Raw genomic sequence first — 20,551 nt, forward strand, 5'->3', positions numbered from 1 at the left:
TAAAATAAATGCAATTGAGAACCTGTTGTGGGCTGTGATAATAGTATAATTGGTGATAAACGTGAGATTTCTAAAGCAAATTAATAGGCAGTGTAATGTGCTTTTGCAAATTCACTGATTTTTGGCTTCTTCCTCAGTGATTTTCATATGAATAATTACTGAAGTTTGATGTCTTTGAATTATAATGTCCTAGGAAAGATGTGGCATGTTCTCAACATAGAAACAAGTAAGATCTTTGACTAAATGAAATGTGAACACTCAAAGACATTCACAAAGTTATCTAGCAGGTTGTGTTACACGAAGGACTTTATGAAGTAGCTTAAGATCTCTGCCCATTTAATTCTCAAGTCCAGCGTGCAGCCAGTAAACCATGGTCCTCAGGTGAGAAATGAGAAATTTTAAGGGCTGTTGAACACACTGAATTTAGCAGAGTGTTCAATAGCAGTCAAAATTTCTCATTTAGGAGGGTGCATATGTATAGCTTCCAAAAATGAATGTGAACTTCACTTTCCCCATTTGATTTACATTTCTTCCTCCCTTCTTCCCTCCCTCCCCCTCTGTCTCTGAGTCTCCTGCGCCCCGAGTAGCTGCTCTGCCTTTCTTCTCATTTTGAAACACGTACAGTACGCTTGCTGATCGAACCATTGGCCTGAGTTCAGAGTGTGAGACAACATACGCAAGTTCGCAGTGTAACGCTAGAAAATCCCAAAGCCTGCACCAACCTCAAAACTGCATGTTTGGGATGGTTTTTCCCCTGCATTCCCATTATCGCTCCTTCAGGCACCAGCTTGGTGACTAACGTGAAGATGACACTGTCCAGGTTAATGTATGCTATTTGCCTTTCTGGAATTCCTTCCATTATTGTTCAGGATCTTTCCATCGGATCTGCACCCCAGTTTCTGATATTCCCAGTATTTTCAAATAACCTCCAGCATGAAGGAGGAAGGAGACCAGCCCAAAATAAGTACATGGATTTAAGCCTCCAAGACATTGATATTTTCTCCTCACCTTTGAGCTACTTAGGCTCCTTCATACTTTTACATCTGCAGAGATAGAGCAATTTGTACATTTTCATCCGGAGAATTGATTTTGTGTGTGTTTGGGTGGGGAGCATCCTCAGAGTAAGAACCACCTCATACCAAGAATCAAGGATAACATAAATTTGTGAATGTATGATATTTAAGAGACTTCTAAAATATGTGAGTGAGAATTGCTCAATTCTGTGATAGGGTTCATAAAAGGCACGTAACAGCGACTTGTCAAACTATTCCAGTTTATAAATAATTTACATTTTTCTGTAAGCTCTTTCTCTAGTTGAACAGATAGGTCGACTAAGTAATTTAAATAAGTATTATTTGTTATTCTGTTACTAATACAAAATAACATTTCTCCATAAGGGAATAGGAAAATTGGAAGGAAGGTTTTTTTTATGCTCATCTCTATACACTAGTGTTGTGATTCTCTTTTATCTACTTTGTTTGGACAGTCTTCTCTTTATTTTAGATATTTATTTCTTGAAATAAATATTTATTTACTCTCCCAGTTAGTTGTTTGAAATTAACAAATTTCTTGGCAAGTGACAAGTCCACTAAGTTTGCAGAAATACTAAGTTGAAGAGCAGGACCTCCATGGTCTTTCACTTGGGTAATTTTTTTTTTTTTTTTTTTTTTTTTGCCTGTGGTGGAGAAACTAAAGAGTTGCAGAAAGAGTAGAGCTGGCACAGTTATTCCTGGCCATGCAAAGGACAATGAAATAGTCCTGAAGATGCAGTGGATAAATGCTTTATATATGCACGAAAATCCTAACTATAAGTTGTTAACTGTACTGGTGGCTAAATCGATGCTGTAGTAAATAAATACTTGGTGAGTGTATCTGAAGTTTTCGGTAGCTCTCTGTTGGTGAACAAAGTTGGAGCAGTGTTAGAGCTGGCTGCCTGTTCAGCTGCCCGGTTCTCATATCAACAGGAGCACCTTAAATAGCAAAGGCACCGTTGGCCAGTGGGGTCAAACTTCTCTGTAACTGCTCATCTCTGAAGATTTTTTTTCAGGAAAATGAAGTTGCTTAAAGGTAGAAAGAAAGGGATCTGTTAATTGAAATGCTGATTTATTTTTTTTAATGCACACAGCCTTCTTTCCTTTTCTTGATCATTGATACTTTACATTTCTTTATACGTTACTTTTTGTAAAAAGAAATTAATATCAACGAGGGATAAAATACTTGTATTTTTAACAGTTGTGTTACAATAGGCTCTACATGCTCCAGAGGTAAAAATTCTATCGTGTTCTCCTATATACATTCGTAACTGCAACCTTGTTTTCTCTGTCCACAGTTCATGCAAAAACCTTATTAATGTTTCCTCATTGCTCTTGTGACTGTGTCTTTTTGATAAGACTAAATCTGTCATAGATCCACACTTGAACTTTATCTCCTTGTGGAAATATTTAGTATTTTAGGTAACAAGGTTAGATATGCAGAGTGAAAGCAGCCACTTCTGGCATTCAAAGTGCTTTTCAGAAAATGCATCCCGTGGGAGTTAAAATACTACAAAGGTGTGTATACTTAAGAAATAGACTGTTAAGGCAATATATTGTGTCAGACTTCAGTTGAATATGAGTTACAGTATAAAAAAGTCACTTTCTTTTGCTTCACCAAAAAAAATCGGCCAAAATATTGAATATGTTAGCTGCTACAGTGTGAATTAACATACAGACTGAAGGGTAAATTCTGTGCTTCTTAAACATGTGTAATCTAATTAGCATTTGTGAGATTTACTGGGATGAATTTTCCCCTTGGCGTATGCAATTGCAAACAGGGAGAACGTGGGCTGCAGGCTGCTAGGGGCAGACATCTGCCCGGAGTGGACATCTGTGTAGAGAAGTGCCTGCATCCTTGCTCCCTGAGGACCTGGCGTCAGCTGACATGGTTCATGAAGTTATGAGAAGATTTGTAATTCCAGGGAAGTTCCTCAGCTGGTGAAAATAAGTAGAAACCTGCTTTGAAGGGGAAGGAGGTTCAGAAGATGCTTCTTGAGTCACAAGGTGTAATTTAGTTGACAGAGGCACACTGTAAGAACCCTGTGTTGCTGTAGTACTTTACAGAAATCTAAGTTAAAAAGTAAGAATAATACTGCTTTTTGAGATAATTTTTTTAAAAAAAAGTTATGGGGCCGTTTCATTGGAGGTTATTTCTGCAGTGTGAGCCTCAGTCAAAATTGAGACCAGTATTAAGGCTAAGAATTAATCCTTTTGGCTCTCTTAGTTCACAAGGAAAGAATTAAGTGTGTTTTTTCAGTATAAATTTTTTTTGATGTACATCAAGAAACTATCCCCCTTTGGAAGTACCTTCTCATTAGCACTTAGGAGAAGCACTAAAGACCTGCTAGTGTCTTTAAACACAACTGTCCAAATGTATGAGCCTAATTTACTTTCCATGAATTTTATATGCTTTTAGCAGCAAAATCTTAATTTTCTTTGACAATATACTTCTTTAAATGGCAGCGTACATTTATTCCACTTTTTTATGTCATCTGCTAAAGCATATGTTAACCATCACAAATTTTTGATGGAGTGGACAATCTGGCCTGTACCCCTGCATGTGACAAGCTAGCTCATTGCTGGTTGGGAGCTACTTGCCAGCAAGATTTGGCATTCACCTTTCTTTCAGAGCGCAGGTGCAGTATGTGGAGTGAAGCTCCTGTCTACTTTTTTTATAGTAGCTCAGTTCAATTAAGCAGAACTTTAAATCAGATGTTTCACAAGAAAGCATTGAGGCACCTCATTGTTACTGAAAAAGGTTTGGTGAAATAGTGGCATCCACAACCTCTATTTAAATGAACAACGTCGTCCTTTCAGGGTGGAGTAGAATCAGCCTGCTTATACGATTCAGTCTGTATTTCATTGATACTAGGCTCTGGGTTAGTAATCTGGGACTGTTGCTGGCTTTTTAATTCTTGGTTTATGTACAAGTCCTTTCTGAATTTGGTGAAGAAAAAATAAGAATTGACGTGCACCATTTGGAACCATATTTTGTATAAAGGTGTTTTTATTCATTTAGTCCTGTCAAAAAGAAAGTAAAAGCTAGGAGTGTAATGCAGCTATGACGGTTCAGTGTCCAACATCAGTATCTGCACTCTTCGTGTCATACAAAGATTTGGTCCATGCTGTCTAATTAAACCAATTGGAGCTTGTTTGTTGTGTATATAATACATAATTAAAATGAGACTTAAAAATGGGCCATTTGCATGAGCAATACCGTACTTAGTTATATCTAGCAACTTTCTGTGAGATTGCCTCTGTGTCTCCCATGCCCCATGAGCTTTGAAAATCTCAGAAAAGCAGGGCTTCTCTGAAGACTGAATGTTTTGCATTTACCATCTTAGCCATAGGGGAAGGGGTGTATTTTCCAGAGGGTCTCATGGATTTCAAAGTCTCTCTTGCAAGCATCTGTGTAGGATTGAGAACCAGTAGCGTCCAGTCTCAGCTTCCATTTGTGTCCACAAGTACTGCCTTGAACCGCTTTTCCTCCTTCTTTCTACCAATCAGCCAAGTGCCAGTTTTAAACAGGCTCCAGAGAGCATGAAGAACACTGCATTGTAATGGTAGATAAAGTTCAAATGCCAAATACTCCTTCTACTGCAGAAACTACGCAGCTGCTTCCCAGCATCTTGGCTATTGTCTCCTAGCCGTCTCCATCAAACCTCATAGTCAGCCTCAAGGCATTTGAGAGACATCAGGAACAGAGCTAGTGAAGGTGGCCTACGTTGCAGCTTCTCAAGTGTAGGGCTGAGACCAAGTCCTCCTCCCGTGAGCAAGGGGAAGAGATCGGAGCCATGATGGAGCACTCTGGGGGGCCCCCGCCATCTGTCTTGCTGCTCGGAAAGGAGCAGGAGCCGTGATGGCTGGTGCTGCTGGGGTGGGCCAGCTGACAGAGTGACAGTGCCAGGGAGACAGGATGACCTTCCAGGACTCCTGCATAGGAAAGTGAGGCCATGGCCACTTCTTTCTGTTCACTGCCCACCTTCTTCCCCTGCCCTCTAGGACAGAGGTTGCCATTCCCTGAGCTGAAAGCCAGCCCATGTGGGCTGTCGCTACAACTGGGACCTTCAGGAATGTTTTGATGGCAGAAGAAAGATATATAGAGATAGATGACTTAAAAATTGAGCCACCTCAGCGTATTCTAGTTTAGCATTTGGTTTGTAGATTTTAGTCAATATCTTCAAGAAAATACCAGGGCTTTTTGTTATTTCTGTGAGTGTGCTTAAAATAAGAACCATTCCTCTCACTGGTTGGTAAGTGGATTAGTTTGGCAAATTAAAGCTTTAGTTAGGATGACAGTAGAAGAGAGTATTTGTCCTCAGTCTCTATCAGTGACTCTTGTCTCTAATGTTTCTTTTCTAGAAATTGAAAGAATACCGTATGCACGTTTGATATTGTATTTAGTCTCTCAAGGTGGCATGCCAGGTCTGATGTTCAATTAGGGCGTGCAGTTCTGTAATCCTTATTTAATTAGAACTCCTTGTCTTGCTCCCTGAGAGTTGCATTTGTAATTGGATTCTCACAAGTGAGAATATGCAGAGGCTACCTCAAAGGGAAGTTGTAATTTGCTGATGTGTGTTACTTACCTGTAGTTCTTCGAGAATGTTTCCTCTGCATATTCACATTATGGGTCCTGTTCACCTTCTGTTTGTCCTCGGATTTCTACTGCCCTACAGTTGCGGTGTTTAGTAAGAATAACTGGAGTTTTGAGCACTGTACAACTCTCTAAAATCTCTGATCGCTTGGTGTCATGAGATGGCACTTGTACAGTCCTAGTAGTCACTGCTCTTCTAGGAAGTTCCTGTAGGTCACCAGCACTGGAGAACCAAAACCCACTGGTGTGAATATGCAAGGACAGCACTCTCAAAGAGCAAGCCCATGGTAAGTATCCTTTCTTTGTCTTCTGTGATTAACCAAATATGTCAAATGTTATTTTGTAAATTACCTATTTGCAAATTTGCTACGCTTTCCCTATGATAAAACCATATTGAGATTAATTTTAGAGCTGTTGCCTTTCTGAAAAAAACCAAGAAAGTATCTGTATTTGTAAGTACTCACTTCAGTTGTAAACTGATGTACTGCTATCAGCGTGTGGGTGTGTACACATATTTGAGCTGTAATATATATTTCTATCAGACAAAAAGGCACAACTACAATGCAGTGTTATATATTTTACAGAGTTGCACTCTTTTAGTTGTATTATAGTAGGTTAGATAGCAGAGTGAGGCACTGACCAAAAAAAGGCTTCTAATAGTATTGACAATGTTAATTCTCAAAACAGATTCTCCAAAAGAAAATCAAGGGTATATTGCTTTTCACTTCTAAATTTTTTTTCTGAACTTTTGTTTTTTCCAGACATGGAATTCTGTGAGACTCCCCATATTCTGTGCTCGGGCTATCAAGCAGATTTACACGGTGTAGCTGAGCACAGTTACCCACTAGAGGTGGGCTCAGATGTGGATACTGAAACAGAAGGTGGTGCGTCCCCGGATCATGCCCTGAGGATGTGGATGAGGGGGATGAAATCCGAACACAGCTCCTGTTTGTCAAGCCGGGCAAACTCAGCATTGTCCCTCACTGACACTGACCATGAAAGGAAGTCTGATGGGGAGAATGGTAATAAAGAAATGCATCTAATGTACTGAATAGAAGTAGTAATTTATTTGAAACTTTCTTCTTCTACTTCTCTTTTATTTTCTTTTTTTGTTTGTTTGGTTGGGTTTTTTTTCTTTCTTTTTCCCCCTTCCTTCTTACGTCTCTGTATTATATGAAAGGTGAAAGGGTTGTTTGGTATGTGTATTGTATTTAGAGCGTAGATGGAAAACAAGACAAAAAATGAAACAATGTTTTTGTTAAAACGTCATTCTTGGAAAGACCAATTACTTGCCCACATTCTCCATTTCTATGCCATAGGTCATTTATCATTTGAGTTTAGTGGCCTATGAATTAGGTTCTAAAATAAATCTATATGTGTACATTTATATCACGTTTTGTGTAGAATTGATCCTGCACGTGCTGGCTTCTGGGTGTAGCTTTTAGACTCTACAGCCAGGTCACTTCAGAAAGACAACCTGGAATCCTAAATGTTCTATTCAGCTGTAATTTCAGGCTATACCTGAAGACATGCCTTTATCAGGGGGACAGATTGAACAGGTCTTGGTCATATCTCAGTTCTGATTTCTCTGCATATGGAGGGTGGGTTTCTGGGTTAGGGTTTGGGGTATTTTGGGGGGGGAGTGGGTTGTAGGGTTTTTTTTCTGGTTGTTTTTTTTTTTAAATATTCATTCTCTTTCAGGATCTTTTTACTTATTTACTTTCCTTATGGTTTAGTGTGTCACAGAAGGGGAAAATATGTATTTAATTAAGTAACGCAGGAGGAATTAATAATTTTTTATCTCTGCATCAAAATTGATGAAAATCTGCTCTAAATGTTTCCTTAAAGAGTATAGTAAGTAAACAAATTTATCATGCTTAAGGTCAACAAGTTTAGCTCATATTTTAATTTCTGTGTTTAATAGCTACATTTTATGGCAGTTCTAAATGTAGTTAAATATGTATTTTTAACTGGTTAAGAGATGGGGGAACCAGTGAAAGTGGCAGAATGACACTTCAGTATTGACACTGATACATTTTAGTAGATCGATAGTCATAAGATGAGAGAGTTCAGTCATGAATGTAATTTCTATAGTTATGTGTTTTGAATTTGTCAAATACGAAGCTGGTAATTTAATTATAATTTCATCTGCATGTTTGTCAATACCAATGATAACGTCCAATATAGGTTCAAAGACATTACATTATCTACATGAGTTTAAAAAAAAAGAAAAAAAAGGTTTTAGTGCACAGCTCGCTTTTAATTAAATACTCCTGTGAGGATTAAGCGTTCTGCAGTATCACACTGTATCGTGTTGCTAGAATCAGTTCATTTAGAGATGCCACCCTGTTTGCATGACGATCAATGGATGCCTGCCTTCCAGCTTCCTGCTCCTGCCACATTCTGTGTGGGATCCATCCTCCGTGAAGTGTTGCTGCATAGGCGGTTTTTGGTTTGGGTTGGGGTTTTCTCTGCATCTTTTCCGAAGACATTTGGTTTTAGATGGTGGCTGAAGGAATTGAATGTGGTCTGAATGGAATTGGTTGGCACTTAACTATGAAAATGGTTTAAAGGGAATGCTGCCTGAGAAAGGAATGTGCATACTTGCACCATTCAGACTAAGAAATACACGTGGTCATTTATGTTTTAAGGTGCTGGCAAGCCGATGCATTGAAAGCAGATTAAGCATATAACCAAGTTACGTATTTCAGTCTGGAATGCAGTGGTGCAGCTGGGTATTCGTGCTGTTTTGCTAGCCGTACAAGTTGCACTAAATAAGTCATCTTGCTAGAGATGAAAATTATTGTAGGTAGTAAAGGAAATGCTTTTACCACCTTCATCATCCTGCATTGGGGGAGCCATGGGTTAAGTGTCATTAAGATAGGGGCACATAACCATTGTGCTTCACCAACAAAAAATGGAGTGGTTTCTTCTAAATGTTAGTCTCGGAGAATGATTTTAATCAATTCAAAATAATTCCCTGCATGGTCTAGAATAGAGCAGAGTAGTCCTTTTGCATGTGGCTTTAACATTTGGTTCTTTGTAAGCCTTATAACAAATTTTTAATCAGGGATTCATGTTTTAGGTACTTGAAGACAAATTTTAACTGAGTAGTTGGGAGAGGAAAACGAGGGCAAGCGTAAGCTGAAAGACAGAGAAACTGAGAGCACAAGCTCATTTGAACTCTTTAGCTGTCTCCAGGCAGGGTCGACAGAGCAGGTATTAGTGCTTCCTGTGGAGTTGAGTCATTATAATGATTACAGTCTTGAAAGTCAATATGGATAAATTTGAAGACGATGATTCAAGCTATATTCATTTATATTATCTAGTACTTCACAGCTAAGTTCATAGTCAAGATTCCCGATCCAGAGAGCAGTGTGTTTTCCGTCTGGGTGGGCATTCAGTAACAAAGCACTCTTTGAATACAGAAGTTCATAAATCTCTACTTAAATGAAGTAATAGATGACACATCTTTCTGTTTCTATGCAGTCATTTGTGCCAGGGGCTTTATCAGAGAGCCACAAGTGTTGCATTTATCCTTGTCAGTTCCTGCCATGGAAGTAGACTTTCTTTGTGCCAGCCAGTAACTTCCGTGGTGTGAAAATGGGTGAGTGCATAAGATCAGTTGCTGGAAGTTCATGAAATGCTAGTTGCCATGATACTGTCTAATTGCTGTAAAAATAGATATTTAGAAATTCTGGCTTTCAAAGGGTTGACCAAATGGCGTGTGAACGCAGCTATTTGTAACTGGAGTAAAATTAATGAGGAAGATACAGTTGTTGCATTGTTTGAGAAAACTAATTGCTATTATCGTCTGTATTTTGAAAAGGTCGGTTGGTTTTTGTTGTCGGGTTTATTTTTTTTTTCCTCTGTGAACACAGTTCTGCTACGAATAGCTTTTTTCAGGACATTTTTTTGCTTTACATTGATCTGAAGCAAACATACTTTTGCAAATTTTGTTCTGTTTAGATATTCCTTGAATTTCTCATTCATTCAAAGCTCTAGCAAGAGTGTCTCTGACACTGGATATGTATTTTATCATGTATTCTGAGCAGCCCAGTTTGAGAATTTTTGAGGATTGTTTTCCTTCATAGACGCACCAACTCTGTCATAATCGCTTTTTAAACATACTCTGGTTGTTTTGGCAGCATTGAACAGGTTGCGTGAAACACCAGCATTCCCATTTAAATTAGTGTTGTCAATGTTAACGGCAACTAATAATAGCCTATTAGTGCACAAACTGCCTTCAGCTTTGCCTGAGGCTAAGCAAAATATATATTAACTACAAGTAATGAATGACCCATTTCTTGGGAATCATTGTTTATCATTGGTATAGTATAAATAACTCACTCTAAACAGGAACAGTGTTACTCTACAGCGTGTGAATGTAAATTTCAGACAGAAACACTACAGAATAACAATATCAAAAATAGTTACTTTATTCTATTGACTGCATTTACCTTCAATTCACTGAAACAATGGAATCCATCATTGCAGCATACCAGAACATTGAGTTCAGTGGTTTAGTCTGCCAGATTACTGAGCTGGCAAATTTATTTATTTCTTTATTTTTCTGGAGTAAAGATATGGTCCAGGAGAGGATACAACCCTGATCTGCAAAAAGGGAGGTCTTCGGCCATATATCCGTAACTACATCGTGTGACACGGATCTGCATCCCGCGCTAGTCAGTGTACTGAAAAGGAGACTGCAGTCCATTCTGTACCCGTGTAATCTTCCCCGTTAATTGTTCATGCAGTTCTTACGTTTTGCTTTACAGGGTGTCTGTGCAGCTGTGAAGTGATGAATTTTACCTCAAATGCAGTCCTGCCATGCCATAACCCATTTTTGAGCTGCATTTGACTGTTTGCACAACCATCAGCTCTTTTACTTTTAGCTACTACATCTCAGCTGAGAGCTAGTACAGCACTTGAGCTGTTTCTACAATAACATAATTTTTAACCTGTTTTAGGTTGCCAGATTGTTTTGAAGTACTTTAAAGGCTGACTTGCTTGGCTTACTCCTGACACGTACTTAGATGTTTTCAAGCAATTAGCTACTTTTTCTCTACTAAGTCGTGAGAACCAATAGCACAGTAGTGGATTCCCAGTACTGGATGAGCGTTCTGTGAAATGCACACTCAGTCTTGGAGCCAGATTCATGTTCAATTCCTTTGGCTGCATTATTTTGTGACAACTAGGCATTGGCTACAGTACACAACAGCTTCTTTGAGATTTGTGGGCAAGAAATTAGGGTGTTAGTACAGGTTGAAATACCACTAGACTGCTCATGGAGTAGAGGTTTAGAATGCTTGAGATCTGGACAGAGGATTTTTTTTAATAACATAGTTGTCTTTTTAAAAATGAAGCAAGAGGGGAAAGAGAAAAAAACGAGGAAAAAAAAAAAACAGCTATGAAAAAATGTAGTTGTTTTCCTTTTTCCCCCACACAAAGTATTGGGAAACTTCTTTCTTAACATCAGTGTACAGGATCAGATTCTATTTGGAATAATAATTTTCATAGTTATTTGCAGCAGACTGCAAAGATAGAATAATAATATTACATTTGTATCATGTAATAATAATATTACTTATAATAAGTAGAAGTAGTAGAGAAATTAGTAGGTTACAGATCAAAGCTGAGTTTAACGACATAGAAACTTGTAAGATTAATCTTGTGTAATTCACCTAAGTATTTGTTTTATACCCTGGGAGCAGTGGTCCATTTAACAGAGCTTTTGACTCTCCCTAAATCTCTGGGGTTTTTTTCACTTTGATCGCTAGGCAGATGGGTGATTTTTGGACAAGTCACCTCAGCTCTTTGCGCTTCAGATTCAGTATCTTAACAGTATTTGTTAAAGTGATAAAGATGCTTAATTAGTAAAAGAAAGACCGGAATTGCTGACACTGTATGAGAAACACAGCTTTGTGAATGCTGTAGTTACTCAAACATGGGGAGGATTTAGTTAAGGACAGGGTTCTGATTTAATTTATGGTGTGTGTCAATAGACCTACTGTGAATTCACACCTGTTTAAATTAGACTTGAATTTCGCTCTTCATAAAAGTCTTGTGTTTAATGCAAGAAAGTGAGAGCATTGGGATTAATGTTGCTGTTATTTACTGTTATTTTGTAAACAAGCCAGGCATTAAGCTGATCTCTGGTTTTCTCATTTCTTCAGGAAATTATTACCAATAGCTACATTATAATAACAATACATGCTCTGAGAAGAGGTATGCATGTGACTGAGTGTCTATGCAGGATTGTGTTTGTATCTGAAGTATTTCCATTAGCTCCTGTCCTGTCCCTCTCTATTTACAATGGTGCAATTAAGAAATTGAGTTACTAATTTGCAAGTAGAGCAGTTAGGTCAAATATGTGTAAGTAGCCTTGAAAATACAAAGGTAAACATCGGCCTTAATCCCATTCTATCTGTGCCATTTAATATTTTGCTCTTCATTCCTTGCGTGCTTTACTTTGCCTTTCTATTGTGGCATGGATTGCATTCATGTTCGTACGATATTTGACAGGAAAGGGCCACTAATATTCCCTTAATAAAAGACTTCTTTTGCTTCTGTTGTGGTTTTTTTAGTATTTTGATGGTATTTATGTTGGTTACTTCTGCTGTTGTTTCAAAGAAGCCTGCTCAGTGTCAAAGGAAGCGTGTGAATCTCTGCAGTAACATAGCAATGCTTTTGGGGAGCACTGGAGTATATGTTGACATTGTAACTGCTCTGCTGGAGTTGTTAAGAGTGTGAGATGCTTTTGTGGACCTCCGAGGGGTTCCTTTGGAAATGTTACTGTCTCAAAGGGAGCATGTAAGTCATCTAAATTGCTTTGGATAAGTGTGAGGTGCTTCTGTAAGCGCTGTAACGTCACCTCAGTTGTAATATCATGAAAGTCTTGCATTTGTGCCCCTAGTATTTAAGCCATTTATGAAATTTCTCATATATGGGAATTCAGCTTATGATGAGTTGTTTTTTGTCAGTATTGCGGGGAAAATTCTGCCTTTTAAAATTACAATCTTCATTACTTGTTTTGACTGACAGGGGCATTGCATCTGCATATCTGCTATTTTAATCTTTACAGTTTTCATATGTTATATTAAAATCAGTACACAACGTTAAAACATTCCCTTTCTTGTGCTCCTCTTTTAAGCACAGTGAACACTAATTTAAAGACAAATATCAAACAGTATTTAATATTTCACATTAAAGATAATGAAGCAGTATTTCATAGAATAGAATCATAGAATCATTTAGGTTGGAAAAGACCTTTAAGATCATCCAGTCCAACCATTATTTCAAACATAGCAGAAATATTTTTTTATATTCCCTAACCCAAATGACCTTTGTCCACAGCATAGTAAAAACTATCTGTGCATTTGCACAAGGTTGTGTAATATTTTTAGCCCTGCAGTTTTGTTTTCTTCCATGGGTAGCTAAAAGAGGGGAGGGAGGGAAGCTTGAGGAGAACAGTCAGGTCTAATTTTTATCCCAGAAATGAGTAACTTGGCATTAGAGCTCAAAAAAAAAAAAAAATTACTTGGCTTTCCTCCCCTGTGTTATGCAGAAAGGATAGTGGATGTGGCTTAAGGAGCCTGTAGCAATATAAATTATTGCTCCTTCTTTCTTTTAAATCCTTTTGACTCTCTCAGATGGAAATGAGCATGCAGGAGAAGTATTTCCACAATTATTTTACAGTGTAAAAGGATGTTGCAGTGCTGCTGCAATTCTTGGGAATTCAGTTTATCTAGGCTGCCACAGGAGGAAAAGATGAGATGGAATAGGCAGTAAAGCGCCTGCCTTCCATCAGAGTGCTGCAGCGCAAAAGACTGAGGATTATCTGACCCTTCATTTCGGCAATCTTTGTGAGACTAGGGGGACACTGAAAAAAATACTTGTTCTGGTGTTAAACATTTACCATGAATTCTACATGAGGACATCTCTGGACTAGCATACTGCTGGGAACAGTTCCATTCTAAACAATCAACACGTCTGTCCTGATGTTTTATTTATGTTGTTTTATTATTAAGTTTATAATATGTTTTATTTCTCATCTCTTTCGGTTAAAATTTAGAATGTAATAGAAGTTCAGAAATCTGCTTTGCAGAAACAACCTACAGTCATATTTTATATGTATATCCTTTGGAATATATTATTTATTTTCATTTAATGCTGGTTTAGTTTAATACTTATTTTGAAATCCAAGCAATTCTCACTTATATGTCTTAAAATGTAAATGTTCTTGACGGTTGGAACCTGTGTTTCATCGAAGTTTGGGATGTTCTGCTGAAAGCTGCCAGTGGAACATCATTAGTGTGAAATAAGGCTATCAGGGAAACTTGTGAACTCTGGTCATAGAAGATTATAGTTAAGGCTACTAGATAAATAAGATCAAATTACTCTTATCTGGTTCCTTATAGCCTCAGCCAGTGTGGTTTTAAATACAAAGATGTCTAGAGCTTTTTTCTTCCTCCTAGAAAAATGCTTTGCAGCTATTCCAAACTGTAATACTGTCAGATAAAAAGAAGGGATCTAGCAAAAGAGTACAGGATTGGTAGAAAAGTGGGAAATACTGACAAATTATCCTTTTAGGGTCGAGCAAGGTTTAATCTAAATATCATTTCTTCTTGACAGTATGAGATCTTCTAAGAATTTATTGTCGTCCTACCATGGATGACAAAAGATTGCTCATTCTTCCTCTTCAGCCTTTTTTTCATTTTTACCCATTTAATTCATTGTGTATTAAATTACATGAGAAAGTCTTATCTTCCATTTTCAAATTTGTTAGTATTTCATTTCCTCTTGGGCTTAGGAGTAAGATGAAGATCAGCATAAATCTGTATTATTCAGAGTTACAAATATTAGCATATCCTCCTCTTACAAATGGGAAGTATTGATAGCAGGAAATAGCTTTGGTCAGACCATCTGGAAGAAACACAGAAAATGGAGAAAGTGGCTGCTTCCCATGGCTGCAACCTTCATAGTCTTCTAAAGGTGAAAGCTAAACCAAGCATGTTAGACTATTTCTTATTTCTGCAATAGAAAATAGGATAAGAATGGGAAGTTGTATATGAAATCACAGTTCATTTGTACAGAATAATGCAGATTTGAATACTGCTTGTTTCAACTTGCTTTCATATACAGGTCTTAGGAAATGAAACTCAGTGGTTTAGATATTAATTTTGTTTTCTTTAATCATACCTAGCTCTACACCCTGACTTTATATTTTGTAACATGAGCATAAGAGGAATTGTGTATAATTAGCTCTTCTAGAATATGGGTCTAGGAGCACTGCATAACTCCTGCAGGCTCCTTCCTCTCCCTAACAGATGTTTTTGAGTAATATTTTAATTAGATTCACATATTCTGATGACTAATTATATTGCCAGTGTTGTTTCTTTGTCTTAAGTTTCTACTCCAGATGACTTTGCAACGTAGATTTTATACAGTGCTTCACAGCGCTGACTTTGAGTCGAGCAGCACGTGGCAGCACGCGATCGTAAGTTGTTCTCCGTGAGACGTATTGGCAGTGCAGAGGAGCAGCCCTTCGGGCAACAGAAACCAAATGCTCTCAAGTAACTATGTTCCTTTGCCTTGGGTGTTATCCAGAAAAGGAGCTGGGAAAGGTCAGTGATCTGGAGGTTCCTTTATTCCATGAAACCACACTTCCTAAAAACCTTACATGTGGGAGGAAATGCCTGGAAGCGAGGATGGCTTAGGACATCGGGTCAGGGTTGTTCGGCTCTATTGCTAGAAAGCCTGCTAAAAGCTACCAAAAGCATGTAAGAAACCCAAGGGACAAAAGTTAAGGGTACTTCTAAACTGTATGTAGTATTTATATGGCTCTTAACACTTCTCCCTCCCCACGTAATCAGTTTTGTGCATTAGAGGGATTTTATTTCTTCTCTGACATCATTAGAAATGTAATCAAGACAGCATGGTGCACTGGAACTAAAAGAAGAAAAAGCATCGGTATTTTTAACTTCAGGCAAGTTGAGAGAGAAATGTTCGTATCTACTAAATGTCCTCCTATCCCCAACTGATATGCATGTTAAACAAGTGTGAACACATGAATATCAATGATTTTGAATTTCTGTGACTCCAGCTACTAGACTTTCTCCCTGTTTTTCTTTCTTTGAAGATCCCGTATTGTTTTAGCATTGGTTATGCTAATAAATACTGCAGAGTATGACTCCAGTTTGATGCAACCAGTGTTGTCTTATCTTAGGGGTATACTTGCGGAACAGTTGAATGTTTGATGATCTGTTAATTTCTTTTGGCTTTTGAATCTAGTCATTGTAATGAGCATTACCAAACGTTGCTTTGGGCTTGTTTACATCAATGTGGTAAGCCTGTCACTTGCTTTGAAGCTGAAATGAATTCACGTTTGTAAATGAGCTTGGAATATTTCATGATGGATTACTATTGCCTTTTCCAAAATACTGTTACATTTCCTATCAATCAAGTACCATGGCCAAGGAAGAGTCGAAGGTATATTTCCTGTAGGAATGGGTGAAGCCATTTCTCTAATGAACCTAATGTTAAAGAGACCGTTTGCTTGTGGTGTGGCGTGTTTGCCTGTAGGATCTTCACTGTATTGACACTCCACTTAACTATAACTCACTGGTGGGTTGTTTAGCGTTCGTAACAGTATTAAGTGTTAAGTCCTACAGTCTCAAGCGACGCTTTTGTCTTATGGAAAGATAGCAAGCAAAAAGGGGTCTTCGTGCCACAAACACACCCCAGGTTTTCCATAATTAATCAGTGGAGTAAAACACATGTAATCAAAAGGGTATCATTGACATCTTTCAATGTAGCTTTTAAGCTGTAAATGCAATATGATTTTCCCTTCTTGCCTACGATTATTTTTGAGTAAATGTAAAATATAAATTAATACATGCACTTTATATGTACCAAAGCCATGGTAGGTGTTGTTTAGACTTAAATGCCCTTCTCATTGATTTGTCCAACAGTAATTTCAAGTGGCACTTTTGGTTTGAGAACATCTTACTTGATTAACTTTTCCCCAAACAGTGCTGTTGAGACAGCAAACTCTGTTATTGTCCAGTCACGCTAAGCTCTTTTAGAGCGAGTGTTTTACTGTTTGCTGAAGTGGCGGAATCGTAATGGTTGCTTTGAATTTATGTTTTTCGCATAATTTGGTATAAACATACCTGCAGTTGTGCAGTCAGAAAGTATCTGATAGTTTTCTTGAATTGAATCCGATTTGATTTGTATCTGCTTGAACTGTTGATGTTGGGATCACATAATAGACCTGCTTGCTAGTCACGCGTTGTCAGTGGGATCTAAAGAGTGGCACAGCATTTACAGCTCAGCACTAGAGACTTCTCATTTGTTTTCTTTATGACAAAACAATTTATGGATGCATGCATCTTCTGATTACCATTGCTTTGATAAAGGAAGGCCTTCTCTCCCATTTTGTGCGAGTTCATGGGCTAGCAAGTGCTGGTGAGCATTTGTGAAGGTGGGCGCAGTGCAATGGCTGCAGTCTGCCAGGGCTTCGCTGCCAAAGGCAATAGAGCCTGAATGTTTTTCTTCCAGAGGGTCTGTAATTATTCACCGTTTAGAATTGCAGTTCTTCCTTTCTAACAAGGGGCGCTTCCCAAATGCTTTTTTTGTGATGTGCTCAATGTGTCTACAACTATCTCTTATGTTTTTGCCCGTAGGGAAAAATATAATTGAGTCATTCTTCCTCAAGCCTGTGTGGCTGTGTGTTCAGTCAGTGCAATGTTCATCTCGACATTCCTATTGATGGTTGCATTGATTATTTTTATTCTAGCCTGTGATTCTGTCTCCATTCTAGCTTTTTAATTTTTATAGTTCGCTTCCTTTGAAACAGCAAATTCAGCCGTGTTTGGTTGTGTGCATATTTTGTTAGAAATATAATCTCCTGAATACAGATTTCTCCATAGTAGCTAATAACCTACAGTACTTGAAAGCTCCTTTTTCTTTTTATAACCTGTCTTTTTTCCAATACATTTTCTGATTACTGCACTACAGTTCGATTTTTATTGGATCATTTTAGAGCATAATAATTCATTTCTGAACCCTCGTACCTCTCGTCCATGTCTGAAGTGGTCCACATTATTTCAGTCACTCATTTTTGTTTACATCTTTTCTCTGAAGACAGTCCTCTGCTGGGTCTCAAAATATCTTTCTGGCTGGCATCACCATTTTAGTCTTGTGATATCCAATTTCCTTTTAATACAAAATCAAATAGAAAGCATTTTCTGTACTTTACCAGCCAAACTACAGCAGAATTTTTTGAGCTGTCTTGTAGGTATCTTATAAATTGGTTGGTGGCTAATAATGGCAAAAAACCTAGATCATAAAGGTCTGGAAAATAAAATAAAAAAAAAGTAGAAAGACTGTTTTATACTGAATGCATTTTTAAACAATACTACAGCTGTACATAAAATAAACAAGCTTATATGCAATTACTTTAGAATTTAAACAATGCTTATTAATGTTAAATAAAGAGCCATAATAATTAAACGGTCTAAATCAATTGCGTTTTTGCGTAAATCTTTGTAGAATTATTTGTTCATTTGTTGCTTCTGTAATAGATTAGAAAGAATTATTATCTACCTTCTGCTTGGGAAAAAGGAAAAAAAGAAAAAACCCCGCATATCCCATAGATATATATAAAAAAGCCCTGTAGAAAGCTGTGCCAAAGCCTGCAGTATCAGTTAAGTTTCTCTCTCAGGCTCAGTAAGAACTCTTAAGATGCTGAATCACGGTCAAATTTACGGCAAGAAGCCTCTGTTAAGAGAAATGGCAGTGAGTTGTCATTTTCAAATGGTTTGAGATGATTTTCTTCCAAAGCTTTAGGTTTTTGCAGACATGAAACAAAATATAATTCCTGGCTGCGAACTCATGTAAATTGACCTGGGCTCTAGACAGCTGGCAGAGCTCAGGTTGTAGGTTCCCACTGGGGAGATTTGCATTCGGAGTTAGAATGCGGAAACAGAAATAACCTGCAGCCAGCTTGGAAGCAGCAAGGATGGTCCATGAAGTGGAGATGTTTGGCTGTTAGCTTTGCCAGCTCAGATCATGTTTTGATGATAATCTTTGACAGCAGTTCCCTGTATCACCAAAAAAAGTCTTCTGCACTGCTATCCCTGTCTTTGCTGCCCTTTCAGTATATAACGATGTAATTTGCAGTTTTGTATGCCCGTGGGAAAAAAAAGGTAGTCAAGTACTCTTTGAAGTATAGTTGTCCAGTTCAGGTGTACAACATAGCTGCCAAAAATACGTGGCAGGAGCTTCCCATCCTGCTGCTTTCCCTCCTTCCTGCCATAATGTTCTCTGGTTGCTTGCCTCGCTTAACGTCTCCTTATATCCTCTGAGAACATCAACACATTTCTGTGATGATGTTGATGAACTCTTTGATTGGTAATATTCCGAAGCTTCAATTCTAAATAAGTATCGGTGTGCTGATAAAGCTGAAAAACCAAGCTAACTCAATCAAGAAGTGGAAACACGAGGTGTTAAATTAGTTTTAAAACATCTGTATACTTTTCCAAAGCAATCATTCGTGGAGAGCTAGAGGACCTGCTAATAGTCCTGTGATGCAGAGAGAGATCTTTTGAAGTGTACGTCAACCTCTTCGTGCATAACCTTCTAGGATGCGAGTTTGGGGCTGGCTGCGTTGCTTATTCTGGTAGGTGGCAGATACACACCTGCTCTGTCTCAATACACCTGCTACTTGGAGCAGCTTAAACAGTTCGAGTCCTGGCAGCATTTACATACCTCATAAATGTGAGTGGTTGCACTGAAATCAATTGCTGCTCAAATTAAAAAGGTAAGCAGCTGAAAAGTGTGGAATTTGTTTATCTTGGTTGATAAATTTGCTGTTGGTTTTTAGCTTGATTGCACAACTGATACATCAAAATTTCAATTAATTTGAAAAGTGTTTCAAAATTCCTCAGACTAGAGAATTCCTCCTCTTGTTTTCATGTATTGATCCATATGCAAATACAAAAAAAGCAGATGTCCCAAAAAACAGCTGACTGGGCAGTCAAGCATTTGCTCCTGTTCATATGAATAAGAATTGTATTTGGAGGAATTCTTCAACTGGCTTATGTCAAGCAGCTTGTGTTGGTGATTTCAGATTTGGACCCTTCTTTAGATGCTTCCAATGAGCCACCAGAACAGGAAAACGACAAGTAGGGACAGTTGCCTAGAAATTCTCCACTCAAGTAGGTCGTTCTTACAGGCTCACTGTGTTTGGCTGATTTAATTACTTCTAAAAAAATTTTCTCCGTGCTTATTTTAGAGACAGTGATCTGAAAACAGATGACAAGTATTTTAATGTATTTGTTTTTCTGATCGGTCGTTTTATTTCCTTAAGAATAGCAGAACAAGGAGCAACCTTCTACTAATCTAACCTGATTGATTTTAAATGCCTACCAAATTCAATGGCAATTTCATAACTCCACATCTTCGAATTAATTTCTTGACTTTTCTCTTGAATGTAGCTTGTTTCTACTAATATGAGGGCACCCAGGGGATTAGTTAGAGACATGCTTCTGGCATGCTTCTGGGTCATCTCAGCTGTGTGGTAAGCTGATAACTGTGACTGAAATTGTAGTCACCCTAGAAGGAAATAGAGAAGAAGTAGAAAGCCCAGTTTCATTGAGCTGTCATTTCGGAGGCTGAAACATGACAAATTGTAGTGATGAGAAAGCCGTAGTTACTTCCATTCTGCTGGGTGGAATTTAAAACATTTGGAAATAATCTGGTTGCGCTCATAACACCGGATTGCCCCTTCTTTATAGGCTGTATAGTATTACTTTGAAATGCTTGCCTATGTTCAGTATACATAATGAAGTTTATCAGTTAATGGAATAGTAGGAAAAATGCAAAAAGTAAGCCTGATCAGCATAAGACACTGTCATAG

At 38.0% G+C, this 20,551-nt stretch overlaps 1 protein-coding gene across 2 annotated transcripts in view; it reads left to right on the forward strand.

Annotated features, from left to right (window-relative positions):
• Positions 1-20,551, forward strand: part of TENM1 (teneurin transmembrane protein 1) — a 252,595-nt gene that overhangs the window by 24,312 nt on the left and 207,732 nt on the right. For both annotated transcript variants that reach the window (XM_075720809.1, XM_075720810.1), the window contains exon 2: positions 6,390-6,650. In XM_075720809.1, coding sequence (XP_075576924.1) covers positions 6,390-6,650 — 261 coding nt within the window. The remainder of the gene's footprint in view (positions 1-6,389; positions 6,651-20,551) is intronic.

The sequence above is a fragment of the Pelecanus crispus genome, chromosome 13 (assembly GCF_030463565.1).
Source record: "Pelecanus crispus isolate bPelCri1 chromosome 13, bPelCri1.pri, whole genome shotgun sequence".
Classification (NCBI taxonomy): Eukaryota; Metazoa; Chordata; class Aves; order Pelecaniformes; family Pelecanidae; genus Pelecanus; species Pelecanus crispus.